Source organism: Acanthopagrus latus, chromosome 9 (assembly GCF_904848185.1).
Source record: "Acanthopagrus latus isolate v.2019 chromosome 9, fAcaLat1.1, whole genome shotgun sequence".
NCBI lineage: Eukaryota > Metazoa > Chordata > Actinopteri > Spariformes > Sparidae > Acanthopagrus > Acanthopagrus latus.
In genome coordinates, this window is record NC_051047.1 from 30534551 (window position 1) to 30550336 (window position 15786).

Here is a 15786-nt window from a genome sequence, read left to right on the forward strand (position 1 = left end):
TTGTTCATATGATTACACATCATTCATCAGAATCAAAATCAGAACCAGAATTCCTCTATTTGTCCCGCAAATAAGGTAGCCTAATTTCTTTGTCACAGAAGGCGAAGAACAGTAATATAACAAAAAACAGTAATAACAGTACAAAATAAACAATATAATAAAAAGGTAAGAAATAGAGTAGACTCATACACATTATAGATACACAACATGTTACACTGAGAACACTGTGGCAGTTTGTTGTTGTTAAATAATAAATATAAGTATGAAAATGTCCAGTTAATGCAAAAAAAGATAAAGAGTCTGACAGCAGGAAGAACCTGCAGTACTAGTACCTCTCCTTCACATCTGGACCTGTGGTACCTCTCCTTCACACACTTGGACCTGTGGTACCTCTCCTTCACACACTTGGACCTGTGGTACCTCTCCTTCACATCTGGACCTGTGGTACCTCTCCTTCACACACTTGGACCTGCGGTACCTCTCCTTCACACACTTGGACCTGTGGTACCGCTCCTTCACACATCTGGACCTGTGGTACCTCTCCTTCACATCTGGACCTGTGGTACCTCTCCTTCACACACTTGGACCTGTGGTACCTCTCCTTCACACATCTGGACCTGTGGTACCGCTCCTTCACATCTGGACCTGTGGTACCTCTCCTTCACATCTGGACCTGTGGTACCTCTCCTTCACACACTTGGACCTGTGGTACCTCTCCTTCACACACTTGGACCTGTGGTACCTCTCCTTCACATCTGGACCTGTGGTACCTCTCCTTCACATCTGGACCTGTGGTACCTCTCCTTCACACACTTGGACCTGTGGTACCGCTCCTTCACATCTGGACCTGTGGTACCTCTCCTTCACACACTTGGACCTGCGGTACCGCTCCTTCACACACTTGGACCTGTGGTACCTCTCCTTCACATCTGGACCTGCGGTACCGCTCCTTCACACACTTGGACCGGGTCTTCTTGATAAGTCTCCTCTCCTCCTGCTCCAGCAGACGACTCCTTAGAAAATGGCTGATGCCACCACAGGATGAAACCCCGCCTCCTACATGTCTTCTTCTGTGGTTTCTGTTTTGGACCTGGAGGTTCTGTTTCACAGTTTTTTTTTCTGTGGATCAGGTACAGACATCCTCACAGCATCTTTATTAACCACCAGCACACTGCAGAAGTCAGAGGTTACATGAGCACTGTTTACCACAGCGGCTCACCGTGGAGCCACAGTGAGACGCTGCATCATCACTGTTACTCACTTCAGTCTGAGCTGTTCTGATGGCTGCTGAGGAGCTGAGGAGTTCAGACATGTACATATATACACGTTTTTATATAGTTATTCAGTTAATATATTGTGGAACTCCTCTGAAAACCAGACATGTCGATGTCACATGTCAGTAACAGTTTCACCCTTTGGACACACCTGTACCTTCACCTCATCACATCTGCTGTTTGTGCTTTAGATCGTGTTTAGAAGTGATGGACCAGAACAGAACTTTTTAGTTCCAGCAGTCGTTTATGTGTTCTGGTTCACTGTCAGTGCTCTCATGGTGTTGCTCTCTGAGACAAAGTCCACTACAGACAGTCAGAGAGCCGCTGGTGGACTGAGATGATCCAGAGACACAAACAGTGTGAACATCATGTCGATCTGTACAGTTCAGCACATCAACTTCATGATGATCATTGTTATTGTTGTGTTTCTCCTGAAAACAAAACGGCTGAAAAGGTATAACCATCAACATTGTATTTATTCATTTCATAACACTGTAGCTTGGTTATGAAATAAATACAATACATAAACCTTTACTGGGGATTTTGTAGGTTTGCAGGTTTTACAGATCAGGTGTTTGTTGTATTGAACCTGCTGTGAAGTTACTAATGTTCCAGACTGATGTATTTAATCACTAAAACTGGAGGAAGAACTCTGGACCTCTTCAGTTCTGACATCTCTCTTAAATGTTCTCACCTTTATTGACCCTGAACCCGTCTGATGCCTGTAAACTGTCTCTGAAGGTCCATCAAGCTCTGCATGCTACATTATCTGCAGAACTCAGACTTACACAATGTCCATTACACCATCTCTTTGACACAAATACACAAGCATGCACACACACACACACACACACACACACACACACACCTCCCCCTCCTGTGGATCTCGGGGGAGTTCTGCCACACATTCTTGAGTGCACACTTCATTGTAGCGGTGATTCAGAGCAGCTCATGGCCAAATAAGACGAAAAGCCCTCAGCTCAGTGTGTGTGTGTGTGTGTGTGTGTGTGTGTGTGTGTGTGTGTGTGTGTGTGTGTGTGTGTGTGTGTGTGTGTGTGTGTGTGTGTGTGTGGAGGATTTACTGGGCTGTGGCTCCGTCTGAGCATCACAAACAACATTGTTCTAGTGAGAGACACTTGAAGGTTTGATCTGTAACATGTCAGCATGTTTCTGTCTCTTCAGGGTTTTTTAGATGTGTTAACAAAGTACATACATAAAACAACATCAGACTGTCCCTGGACTTTGGTCTTGATCAGGAACTTGACCCAGGACTTACAGTGACATGGTCTAGACTAGGAACTTGCCATTCTTGGTGGTCGTGACTTCAGACTTGAATTGGGAGATGGGGTATCTGGACATCAGGACTTCCTGATTCTGATCTGACCTGGACTGCACACAGGACTTGACTGTCTGAAGACATGTGACTTGTGGTCTGTTTTAACCTGGGACTTTAAATCAACTTGACTTGGTTCTTGCCATTGATTTATGATGTTCCTATCTTGACTTAGGACTTCACTTTGCTTGGTTCTTGCATTTGTTGACTGGAGAGATTATTTAGAACTTGGTTATTCTGATATGGGACCTTATGTGGGACTTGAAGTCCCCTGTCTTAACCAGGACTCAACCATGTAAAAGACCAGGACCTTTTTCTTGGACTTGACTTTGACTGCACTTACTTAGGACCACTATATTAAGATCTGACTATGCTGACAAGGGACTGGGATTGTTTTTTAAACCTGGGACTTGACTTGAAACTCAGCTGTCTAGACTGAGGACATGCAAACAACTTAATTAAGGACCTGATTATTTTGACTTGGACTTGTACTTAGTTTGTGTCTGTCTTGAATGAACACATGACATTATGTGTTCATCTGCTGTCAAGGAAACATGACAAAGTTAATCCTCCAGATTGAATCTAACCTGTCCTGTTGCTGCAGACATCAGCCTGTTCTGTCCTGAACAAGTGTGTTCTGCTTCAATCTGCTGAGGAATGAACTTCCTGTTGTGCGTCATGACTCTGCTGCCTCAAGTTGAACCGGTTGACTGCAGACAGACCGGAAGACACAGAGACTGGGCTCCAGAATAAAAGCAATCTAGTTCTGTATTGGATTAACTGACTTCTGTATATTAATCATGAAGGCAGATTTTCGTGTTTTCTGTCTTCAACATCACATTCATGTTGAGATCCAAACAAACATGGTGGCCACAAATCACATCTGTCCACACTCTGTTTGATTAAAACATTATATTACCATTTGTCTGTTATGATAACATTGTGTTATTTTATATTTTCAAACAATAAATAACATATGTCACATTTGCATCTTGTTTAATCAGAAATAGAGTCTTAATGTGTCTGTAAATCATTGTTATAGTTTTTCTTTTTTACTCTATCAACAGTGATCAAACTGCTTTGGACAAAAGCGTCTGTTAAATGCCCTAAATGTAAATGTTTAACTGTTCAGCTTAGTGAATGTAAAGCTGTGGTAGTACATGACTGACATGACGTCCTCTGTAGCTTCTCAGTTTGTTGTCTAGTGATAAAAAGTTATACATTTGTGTTATTTACGGGCTGATTTCAGTATCAATAAGAGAGTATTTAGTATTTAATAAGGAACTAATGAGATAAACAAATATGTTTTGATCCTTAAATAATTCAGCAGAATCCTCTAAAGTGGTAAATAAACAGGTCACATTTTATTTTGTCTAATTAAAATACTGTAATTTACAGTAAATACAGTTTTGAGGTACTTGTGCTTTCACTGAGTATTTCCACTTTCTGTTACTTTAGTACATTCTGGAGACAAATACTGTACTGTTTACTCCACTACATTAATGTGATGACTAGTTACTTCATATAATACATGCTGCATCAGAGCCATCATAGCCATGATTGTGACGATCAGCTGACTCATAGTATAAAGTTTATTTATATGTATAAATATATGTATCAGATACAGATACTTGGATTAGGGTTGTCACAATAATCAGATTTTAACTACATGATTATTGTGGAAATATCAAAATACTTGTTTAAAGATGCTCTGAATCCAAAGTGTCTGTAAGTGAGTTCACTGAGTGTTTGTGCGTGTTGGTGAATAAGTGACGTCACAGTGTCCTGAGGAGGAAACCGAGTCTGTGACGTCATCTCTGGAGCGTTCCCATCAGATCATCACGTGTTATCGTGAGTATTGTGATGTCACGACATCCCTACTTTGGACACTTTTTATCAGATACTTTAAGAGTTCTACTAGTACCATTCAAACCGGAACTACTGTACCGCAGTATCTTTACTTTTACTCGAGTACTGATGGGTATTTTACAACACCAGCACAATGCCTTGGGTGCTTTTCTTCTGAAAGGTATAAACCGGATGTAACGTTGCGATCCTGCGGTGGCGCGCGCACACACACACACACACACACACACACACACACACACACACACAGCACGGCCTCTCCCCGGCTGTGTATCCGTGTTTCTGTTCGCTCACAGCGGTTAGACGAGCTGACGCTGCTCCAGTTCGGACGGTTCTTTAACGGCTCTGTACAGACCGGAAGTCCCGCCGTCGTCCATCAGGAGGGCTGTTATCGTGGTGCTGAGGTGTCGTCGCGTTGACGCTGGACCGACACCGGACCAGTGGACCGACGCCGGGCCAGTGCTAACATCAGTTAGCTCCTCCATCTCTGCGCCTTCATCCTCGTCCTCTTCCTCCGTGTTTCCAGCGGCTAACCCGCGGAGCAGCACCCCGGCAGCCATGGTAGGAGGACGGGCAGCTGTCGGGCTCTGGGTCGTCCTGGTGCTGGTTCAGCACTGCGGAGCCTTTAATCTGGACGTGGATTCTCCGTCCGTCTACTCCGGACCGCAGGGCAGCTACTTCGGCTTCTCTGTGGACTTCTTCAAACCGTCCAACAACCAAAAGTAAGACGACGACGATGATGATGATGATGAAGATGAAGATACAGAGCTACTGTCTGAACTGACACCACGACGTGTGTGTGTGTGTGTGTGTGTGTGTGTGTGTGTCTGTCTGTCTGTCTGTGAAATAGATAATTTATAAGTGGTGTTGTTGATCAGCACACTTGTGAACACCAGCGCGTGTTATGGTAAAGTTCATGTTACCAGTGTGAACGTTGCGTTTGCATACAGAGAAGTGTGGAACCACATCAGACTGTTAAACAGTTGGCTTCACCCCTGACTGCCTCCGCAACTCTGATGGTGAAAAAAGTTCACTGGTCACAAAAAAGAACCTCGCTTGACTTCCATCCATTATGTTATCTGTCGCTAACCTGCAGCTCTTTGAACTCTGAACAAGTCCGCATGTCTGTCAGCTGAAAGTGGCATGAGTGCTCCTGCCGACCGTCCGAGGCGTGTTGAAAACGCAGAAGCACGGAGCGAAATATGGAAATATTTCACTAATGTTGCCGACAGTATAAGGGCAAGTCCACGGACACCACAAGGCCCGTCTGTAAACGATGCTTCCAATCGGTAATGACCGAGGGAGCCAACACGTCTGTCTCGCTCTGCGCTGACTGTCCGTCACCGTGAAGCCACGCCCACTCTGGCTGCAGGCGGTGAGGAAGCAGAGAGAAGCTGCACAGACAGACCCGCTGTTCAGCAAGTACCGCGATAAAACGTGAAAAAGTATTGTTTTTAACGGCAGGGTAAAGATGCTGTCTCTACCCCTGAGCCAAGGCTGCCAATGACGAGACATCCTGCAGTGTAACACAACAGACACAACTTTATAATATTTGATTTCATACACCATGTTGATGGTGTGCACAGTTCAAACAGCTGTGAGCCGTTTCACTTCCTGTTTTTATTTCACCAGACACCAAAGTGCGTTATAGTTATATTTTAAAACACACGGTCATCTGACAGTACTGAGGCTGATGTTCCACTGTAATGTCCTGACAGTCTGAGCAGCAGCTCCATGGATCAATCACAGTGTGACTCAGTGTCATTGATCAGTGACTCTGACACACTAAAACATCCTTCACACACAGACATGAATGATAAAGTCAAAACAACACTCTGCTGCACACACAACTCACTCACATCCATCCAGTGTTCAAAGCTCACAGGCTAAAACAAAGTTAGCCAACTAGCTGTCCTGAAGAGACACGGCTGTCACCAAGGTAACCAGGTGTCGTAGGTTCACGTGACTCACCCGGTCAGATAAGAAAATAATAAACATGGAGACTAGGGCTGTCACTATTCTCCAAATCCTCAATTCGATTACATTTTCGATTCGAAGGTCACGGTTCGATTCGATTCTCGATTTTTACATTTATTTTTTTTAAAGCACAGGTTGCTGTGCCATTTTTAGACTAGACTTTTATGCAAAATAATATCCATGTTTGTGCAGACAGTGAATGAATGGGAGAGGAAGGAGAAGCGAAATGAGTAGCAGGAGTACTGACAGCAACAAAGTGTACCCTGGTATTATTTCCAGACCAGCTGAACACGTGAAAGTGTTTCACCCTGAAGGTAAACACAAACTTCGGCCCTGGAGGAATCATCTCCCCTGTGCTGCCCGACCACGGTCCAGGAGCTGAACTGTGTAACACCATGCTGTCGTTTGACTGGGCGTAGCTAATAGCTACTGGCTTAGCTAGTAGCTAAGTTAGAGGAAGTTGACTCGCAGCACTTAAACACTTAAGTTACTGTGTTTTTTGTTTTTTTTTCCGCTTGGCAAGCCGACCAGACGTGACATGGTGGCGTGGCAGCGTCGACAATCCCATTTTTTAATTCAAAGTTCGAGATTGTGACTTAATTTTGAAATTGTGACACCCTTAATGGAGACGTAACGTTGGTGCAGAGCAGCAAAAAGCCTCTGTCTTTGTCTCTCCATCAAACACAGCAGTTGCTGCTCTACGGCAACTCTGACGGGACACAACACTTTACTGCTGATGAAGGTTCTCAGTCATCTAGGTCCTGGTACCTCTAGATTGTTAAACATCATAGTCAACTGGACTTGTTTCAGTTGAAGCATCTTCACTTATACATATTTAAAAGCTGCAGGCTTTTAAATTGTGTGTGGGAGTGTCCTTCATATAATATGTGAGTGTCCTTATCTAATGTGGGAGTGTCTTTACATAATGTGGGAGTCCCACACAGTCTTTGAAAGCCTTACTACTCCCCTCACTTTATTGTGCTTACCATGTAACAGTTAACACAACTCAGGAGGGAATATCTCGGCCATCAGCAGCCTGACTAACATTCATCCTCTCCTCCTCTCCTCCTCTCTCCTCCTCTCCCCTCCTCTCCCCTCCTCTCCTCTCCTCTCCTCCTCTCTCCTCTCCTCCTCTCTCCTCCTCTCCTCCTCTCCTCTCCTCTCCTCCTCTCCTCCTCTCCTCTCCTCCTCTCTCCTCTCTCCTCTCTCCTCTCCTCTCCTCCTCTCTCCTCTCCTCTCCTCTCCTCCTCTCTCCTCCTCTCCTCCTCTCCTCTCCTCCTCTCCTCTCCTCTCCTCCTCACTCCTCCTCTCCTCCTCTCCCCTCCTCTCCTCTCCTCCTCTCTCCTCCTCTCCTCCTCTCCTCTCCTCTCCTCCTCTCCTCCTCTCCCCTCCTCTCCTCTCCTCCTCTCTCCTCCTCTCCTCTCCTCTCCTCCTCACTCCTCCTCTCCTCCTCTCCCCTCCTCTCCTCTCCTCTCCTCCTCCTCTCCTCTCTCCTCCTCTCCTCCTCTCCTCTCCCCTCCTCTCCTCTCTCCTCCTCTCCTCTCTTCCCCCCTCAGGTCAGACGTTCTGGTTGGAGCTCCTCGGGCGAACTCGTCGTCGTCAGGTGGAGGTGTGGTGGAGAGAGGAGCGGTGTATAGTTGTCCCTGGAGTAGGTCCTCATCCTGTCAGCAGCTGCAGTTTGACAGCTCAGGTATTTAAATGTTGCAACAACAGATGATCACCACACAGAGTTTGATACAAGATTTATGAACCTGAACTGGATATTAAAGGAGTACGCCACCCCCAGGTGAAATTGAGTCACTCCCCGCAGTCCCTAGAGTTGGATGAGTGAGCCAAAGTGTTTTTTAGCCGACCCAGCCATTGTCCTAATCTAGAAACGCCGCGGTTAGCTTTAGTTTAGCGTAGTCGCTGTAATCCGGAGTGTCCAGCTAGCATGTCATTGCAAAAGTGAATCAAATAACTCAAGATTTTTTGTAATTATTTCTCTTGACCTATACATTCATATCGAGTACACATATAAATGCAAATTAACACGAAGGGATTTACTAGACCAATTTATATCTGGAACTATTTGCGGCCACAACACAGGCAAAGCACTGCTACCACGCGCAAAGACCTGAAACCTGAGACCAGCACCCGAAAACCCTCAACTTCCGTCAATACACTGACAGCACACAGCACCACAACTTCCAGTGTTACCTGCATGTAGTTGCAGTAAGAGAAGAAGTTGTTGCAGTAAGGTTGTTACGTTAGTAGTTTGAAGTTAGTTTCACATCTACTGAGGAAAAATGGTTATTTGCTGTGTGAAGGGCTGCGATAACAAGCAGAGGACATACACGAACATAATGTTTCACAGAATTCCAAAACCAGTGGAACGAAGAAATCTTTAGCTTGCTGTCCTCGGCATTCCTGCAACAACACCAGTGGATAAAATCAATCAATATCGTGTTTGCGATGAGCATTTTAAACCGGAGGACTACAAAGAGAAAATGCAGTATGCTACGAGAAAGATGCTGCTACATCTGAAGGATACGGCCGTCCCATCCATTTTCAGTACAGAGGCAGAACAGAGTTCATCATCCATGCCTGTAGGTAACGTTATAATTTTTACCCTTCCTTGGTTTATACATTGCTAACGTTATCACTGAAACTTCACGTTAGTAACTCAGGTTCGAACAGGTAGGGTCTCGGATCTTGGTAGTCAAAGTCATCATCTTCGTCTGTCGTGTAATCTTCCATATTCATCGGACTTGAGAAAGCACACCTGTCAGTGTCAGCCTAGAGGCAGAGAACTTAGTAGCCATGCTGGTGTATTGACGGAAGTTGAGGCTTTTCAGGTGCTGAGTGGTGTCTTTGCGCGTGGTAGCAGTGCTTTGCCTTTGCTGTGGCCACAAATGGTTCCAGATATAAATTGGTCTAGTAAATCCCTTCGTGTTAATTTGCATTTATATGTGTACTCGATATGAATGTATAGGTCACGAGAGATAATTACAAAAAATCTTGAGTTATTTGATTCACTTTTGCAACGACATGCTAGCTGGACACTCCGGATTACAGCGACTACGCTAAGATAAAGCTAACCGCGGCGTTTCTAGATTAGGACAATGGCTGGGTCGGCTAAAAAACGCTTTGGCTCACTCATCCAACTCTAGGGACTGCGGGGAGTGACTCAATTTCACCTGGGGGTGGCGTACTCCTTTAACACTGATCCATAATCTATAATCTGATTTTTTTAGAACTCAGCTCCTCAAAAGCAAACACTAGCTGTCATTTGTAATAATGTAATCTGATTACTTGTCAGTAGAGGTATGAACTGTGGCTGCTCCTCATTATGAACACTTCCTGTTTGACTTTACTGTTGATCTTCATACTGCTGGTGTGTTTTCATCAATAACTGGTCAAACGCAGGTGGAGACAGAGAGAGAGGCTGATATTAGTCACAGCTGATTACAGACTGTAACTGGATTACAGATTACAGTGTTTGATCTACTATATCTAGATGTAATTTAAATCAAACATTAGTAAATGAGAATATTATTGAATGTGAGGATTGATCACATGTTCACACTTTACGAGGTGTTTGGTAGAGCAGCAGAAACTGATCAGTGTCGTCAGCTCTCTCACTGTTGTGTTTCTGATGGTCACAGTGGAGCTGCTGCACTGATCTCCTGTCAGGACATGATCAGGAATGTGTGATGAAACAGGAGGTGTGTGGACTCGTCCAGGGACTGAGAGAGGAGCTGAACTCCTCACATTGCTCCTCGCTGAGTCAGAACTCAAGAAACAGCAGAGTTCAAATAGTAGAAGATCTACAGACATTAATACAGAAACATTAATGAGTTCAGATTTTATCTGTCAGAAAGTGTTGAGTACAGCAGCACATACACATCCAGGAATCTCTTCCAGAGTTATTACAGCAGCACTACAACTGTATTTCACACTGTGACCCTGTTCACACCCGCTGTCACCTACATCTGTCAGTTCACACCTACTATCAGCAGCGGCAGTTACCTGTGAAGTGATGTCACTTCCTGCTCTGTATGAACAAACTCGTCCATCTCTGAGACAAACAGACTCCATGTTTCTACTCAAAGACAGAAAGAAGTTCATATAGAACATTTGCTGAATGAACAAGAAGGTCCAAATGATGCAGAATGAGTCAGAGACAGAGTTTCACAGAGTTTATAAAGTGTCTCCAACTCAACAATTCACTAAACTGACACATTTGTTAAGGGAGTCTGGGGACTTTCTCCACGGGGACAAAGAAGTCGCCTTTATTGTTCCTGTTTAGTGTCTTTGTAACATGTGACATGTTTAGATCAATAACATGTTTCTTCTTTCATAAATGGAGTGTAAATGGTGAAATCAGTGTAAACAGTGTGTTCAAACAGCTGATCAATGTTGGCAGGTAAGACTTTAGCACTTTAGACACAGAAGCAGACAGGCTGGTACAGACATGCTGCCACAAACTGACACTTTTTACAAGGAGACAAACAACTTCAGTTTCTCTCACTCAACATCTCTGATAAATACAGCATTTGTTAAGGGAGCCTGGCTGCTGTGCTATCAGTCACACTGGGTGTGGACAGTATTGCCTCATGACAAAGATTAAACTCTGATTAAAGAGTCTGATCCTCTGTTGAAACTCTTCAGTGTGTCTGAACCTGTGATGACTTCACTCAACAACACACAGGACTGTTCAACTGCACCATCAGATGATTCATACAGAGGACAAGTCAAAGAGCAGAGGTCAGGTGTTTGCTCCTGTGTGCATAATGATTTTCAGAAAAGTGTCAGTTAAAAGCTCAACCCGAGCTGGAAGCAGAGAAACAGATGATCTATACACACAATAATAAGACGGACCGTCACTGCCCCCTCAGTTCATGTAGCAACAACTGATTGTTGACTGACGATGATGATGATGATGATGATGATGAAAACTTTAACCCTTAAAGGCCACAAACATTTAAACTGGTGTGTGTTTATGTGTGTGTGTTTGTGTGAGTGTGCGTGTATAGATCCTGGTTAGTATTCTGTGGGATCGTCTGACAACAACAAACACACACATGGCCTCAGTTCAGAAACACTGCTTCACTCCTGAGAGTGGACTGATATTAATGTTCCTCATAAAGTTGTAGCGCAGATGAAATTACACTGTGATCAACAGGAAAAGGACTGTTTCCTCTGATGGATGATGAAGTAATGACAGAGTGAATTGTGTTTGTTGATCTCTGACAGTGATCGACACTGAGTAACACGATGTAAACATGTTCCTGTGTGTTGAAACTGTTTGTCAGGATGAAAGTGGACAATATAAAGACACTACAGTTGTATGTACACCACAGAGGGACGGGCATCGTGATGTTCAGTTCTTTATTTAGGCTGGTTTGGTTTTGTTCTGAGTTCTGGGCTTTGTAGAATTCACTTAATTGTTGTTTGGCTGTTAGTCAGAGACACAGTTTGACAATGAAATAACTGAGTGTGTGTTAACTGACCATAATTCTCCACTGATTTAATATGTCACATGTAGTAATGAGCAGACTGAAGGATGTGTTCAGCTCAGACAGATCAGTGTTTTGACACCAGTGTGAGGAAAGTCAGTCCAGAACCAATGTTACAGTTCTGTAGTGATTCATTTGGGATCTTAAGTTTTAACTGGTTCTGAGTTGGACCTGGGTTTGGATGACCAGCTCTGTTCTGGTGGACAACTCTGAGACCAGATCAGTTCTCATACATCATTGGATCATTCAGCTCCAAACCTTCAGCCGCTGGTCCTGTTCTGACCATAAAAGGTGACTCGGCCTCACAGCCTCAGCAGGCCTGCTGCAGTTGGCCTGTTTAGACAGGATGTTTACAGCGTGACATCACAACACTTAGCAACCAATCAGCTCTCAGTGCCTCTGAGCAACATACTGACTGACACCAACAGACCTGCTCTCTCATGTTGATCCCTGCATGACCTGGTTATATTGTGTGTGTGTGTCAGAGAGAGAGGGTTCTCCCACAATAGAGTCTTTGTTGTTGTGAACTCTGTGATTGCTGGACTAAGGCTTTACTGGACCACCAGAATTAACTGGAATTTGTGTGTGTGTGTGTGTGTGTGTGTGTGTGTGTGTGTGTGTGTGTGTCAGGCATGTGCTCCTCTGTACCAGTGGTCAACATTCGGTGTGTCAGAGAGAGAACCTGTCGGAACCTGTTTCCTCATGAAAGGAGGGACGGTGGTCGAGTACTACTACTTTCTGGGATCAGGAAGTGTAGAGCAAAGACTCAGGACAAGGACTCTGATGTTCTAATCAGAGCTTCATTCATGTTCTGTTTGTGTCTGTTAGGTGATAAAATCTGAGTGTTTTAATCTTCCGTCCAGACAAAAACTGTTTCTCTCCACCAGACGTCCTCCTCAGAGTGTCAGTCTGAAAACTGCTGCTCTGTGTCAGTAAACGATGACATCAGCTGATCAGAGACTGTGAAGTTAACAAGAGACAAACTCTAGTGTTCTTGTAGTAAATATCCGTATAGAACACATGCACCATGAAGATGGACTCAAGGGGTTCAACTGAAACAGTTTAAAGATGAGGCTGTCATTCAGTTTTCATCATTAGTCTGGTTTATCTTAGTCAGTGTGTGGATGTGTTTGTTGTAGCTGTTAGCCTGTTAGCAACGCCTCCTCCAGAGACAAGGAGACAAAAAGTCTGTTGTTATGGTTACAGTTAAAATGGTGACCGGCTGGCACAAACATTTGGCATCGTGTCTGTGTGGCATCATGACAAACATGATTATATAAAGGAGATAAAACATCTGATCCATCTCTGTAGTGTGTGATGGTACAGAGCTGTGAGTCTGTCTCAGTCACACATGAACAGGACAGGATTTAAACTCAACACCCAACATGTTTCATCAGGCTGGAGTTTCCCAACCTGAAGGGAAGATCCCAACGATTCCTGTCAGAGCAGAGCAGACTGTCATTCATCTCCTGCTGATGGCTGCAGTGTTACTTTGTCCTGAGAGCACAGCCTCTGAATTAATGTGTGTTTGTGTGTGTGTGTCTGCAGGTGACAGGGTGAATGATGCAGGAGCTCAGATGGAGTTTAAATCCAAACAGTGGTTCGGTGCTTCAGTCAGATCTGATGGAGAACACATCCTGGTAACACACACACACACACACACACAGTGACACTGTACTGTGTATTATGTATGATACTGTAGCATACATTACTCTTACATGTACCTTATGATACTGATGAGTCACTCCACCTCACACTACTGTAGTATCAGTACAACAAGGGTTGTAGGTACTTTGTGTATTATGCACTGCATGTTTGTCATTTGAGTTTAATTCCTCTGGTTTTTATATTTTATATTATTATTTATTTGTGTGTGTGTGTGTGTGTGTGTGTGTGTGTGTGTGTGTGTGTGTGTGTGTGTGTGTGTGTGTGTGTGTGTGTGTGTGTGTGTGTGTGTGTGTGTGTGTGTGTGTGTGTGTGTGTGTGTGTGTGTCAGGCATGTGCTCCTCTGTACCAGTGGTCAACATTCGGTGTGTCAGAGAGAGAACCTGTCGGAACCTGTTTCCTCATGAAAGGAGGGACGGTGGTCGAGTACTCGCCCTGCAGATCCAGTCAGTACCTCACGTCTCGACAGTAACTGCATGAAATACTACAGTTAGACAGGAAATACTACAGTTACTGCATGAAATACTACAGTTAGACAGGAAATACTACAGTTACTGCATGAAATACTACAGTTAGAACATGAAATACTACATTTAGACAGGAAATACTACAGTTACTGCATGAAATACTACAGTTAGAACAGGAAATACTACAGTTAGACAGGAAATACTACAGTTACTGCATGAAATACTACAGTTAGAACAGGAAATACTAAAGTTACTGCATGAAATACTACAGTTAGAACAGGAAATACTACAGTTACTGCATGAAATACTACAGTTAGACAGGAAATACTACAGTTACTGCATGAAATACTACAGTTAGACAGGAAATACTACAGTTACTGCATGAAATACTACAGTTAGAACATGAAATACTACATTTAGACAGGAAATACTACAGTTACTGCATGAAATACTACAGTTAGAACAGGAAATACTACAGTTAGACAGGAAATACTACAGTTACTGCATGAAATACTACAGTTAGAACAGGAAATACTAAAGTTACTGCATGAAATACTACAGTTAGAACAGGAAATACTACAGTTACTGCATGAAATACTACAGTTATTCCATGAAATACAAATAAACAAGCTAAGAACAAGCTAACAAGCTACCCCTCCTTGGTTTGTGATGTTGTGGCAACATGTTAGCTTCCTTTTGGACCTGGAGCTGTGATAAACAATATGTTTTCTCATACAAACAGATCACCACACAGAATTTACCTCTGTGTAAAGTAGAATGTTTAATCATTATATTGTATATTTGACACTGTGACTGTCTATATATATTTTGAAGCTCTGACAGAATGTTCATTATTATAATTTCTTGTGATAATTGATCTAACGTTGGTGTGTTGTTTGTGTGTCCAGATGCAAACTCACCTGAGGGACAGGGATTCTGTCAGGCAGGATTCAGTGCTGACTTTCTCAAGGTATGAAGTTGTCCCCGGTTCTTCTGTTTGATTCAGTTCTTTTGGTTCTAAACGTGTTCCCGTTAACCCGCATCAGAGAGTATCTTTTTGAGTATTTTTTTTTTTTCGCCTTTGATGGATTTATTCATAAGACAGCTTGAAGAGATAACAGGAAATGGGGTGTGAGAGAGAGGGGGAATAACATGCAGCAAGCAGCTGCAGGTCTGACTCGAACCCTGGGCCCTGCAGCGAGGAAGAAGCCTCTGTACATGGGACACACGCTCTACCGACTGAGCTACTGAGACACCAAATAACTTGTTGTCTATATGAACAAGGAGTGAAATAACAGAGTTGTCCTGTTTGTGTTTGTGTGTTTCAGAAGAACAACAGAGTGGTGGTGGGAGGACCAGGCAGCTTCTACTGGCAGGGTCAGTCTCTGTATCTTTGTTATTGAGTCCGTCTGGTGTCAGGCTGCTCCACTGACTGACACATGGTGGCAGTTAGGGATGTAACGGTATGAAAATCTCACACTGCGGTAATAGTGACCAAAATTATCTCGGTATACCACGATATTTTTTTAAATGTCTTCAAAATGTTGAAAAAACACTGATAAATTTATAAGAAATAAGATTTATATTTAAATATATTTATTATACATTAAAACAGTCCAAATCCAAAACCCTAACTAAACATTGCAAAATCAACATTAAATAATTATAAAAGAATGTATCAGAACTGTGCAAAATAGGTCATC

At 43.5% G+C, this 15786-nt stretch overlaps 1 protein-coding gene across 1 annotated transcript in view; it reads left to right on the forward strand.

Annotated features, from left to right (window-relative positions):
* Positions 1-4737: 4737 nt before the first annotated feature.
* The window catches only part of itgav (integrin, alpha V), a 32530-nt gene continuing 21481 nt past the window's right edge, over positions 4738-15786 (forward strand). Inside the window, exons 1-6 of the mRNA XM_037109214.1 lie at positions 4738-5195; positions 8007-8140; positions 13500-13591; positions 13948-14062; positions 14992-15053; positions 15412-15460. Of these exons, the coding sequence (XP_036965109.1) occupies positions 5032-5195; positions 8007-8140; positions 13500-13591; positions 13948-14062; positions 14992-15053; positions 15412-15460 (616 nt within the window). The 5' untranslated portion in view covers positions 4738-5031. The remainder of the gene's footprint in view (positions 5196-8006; positions 8141-13499; positions 13592-13947; positions 14063-14991; positions 15054-15411; positions 15461-15786) is intronic.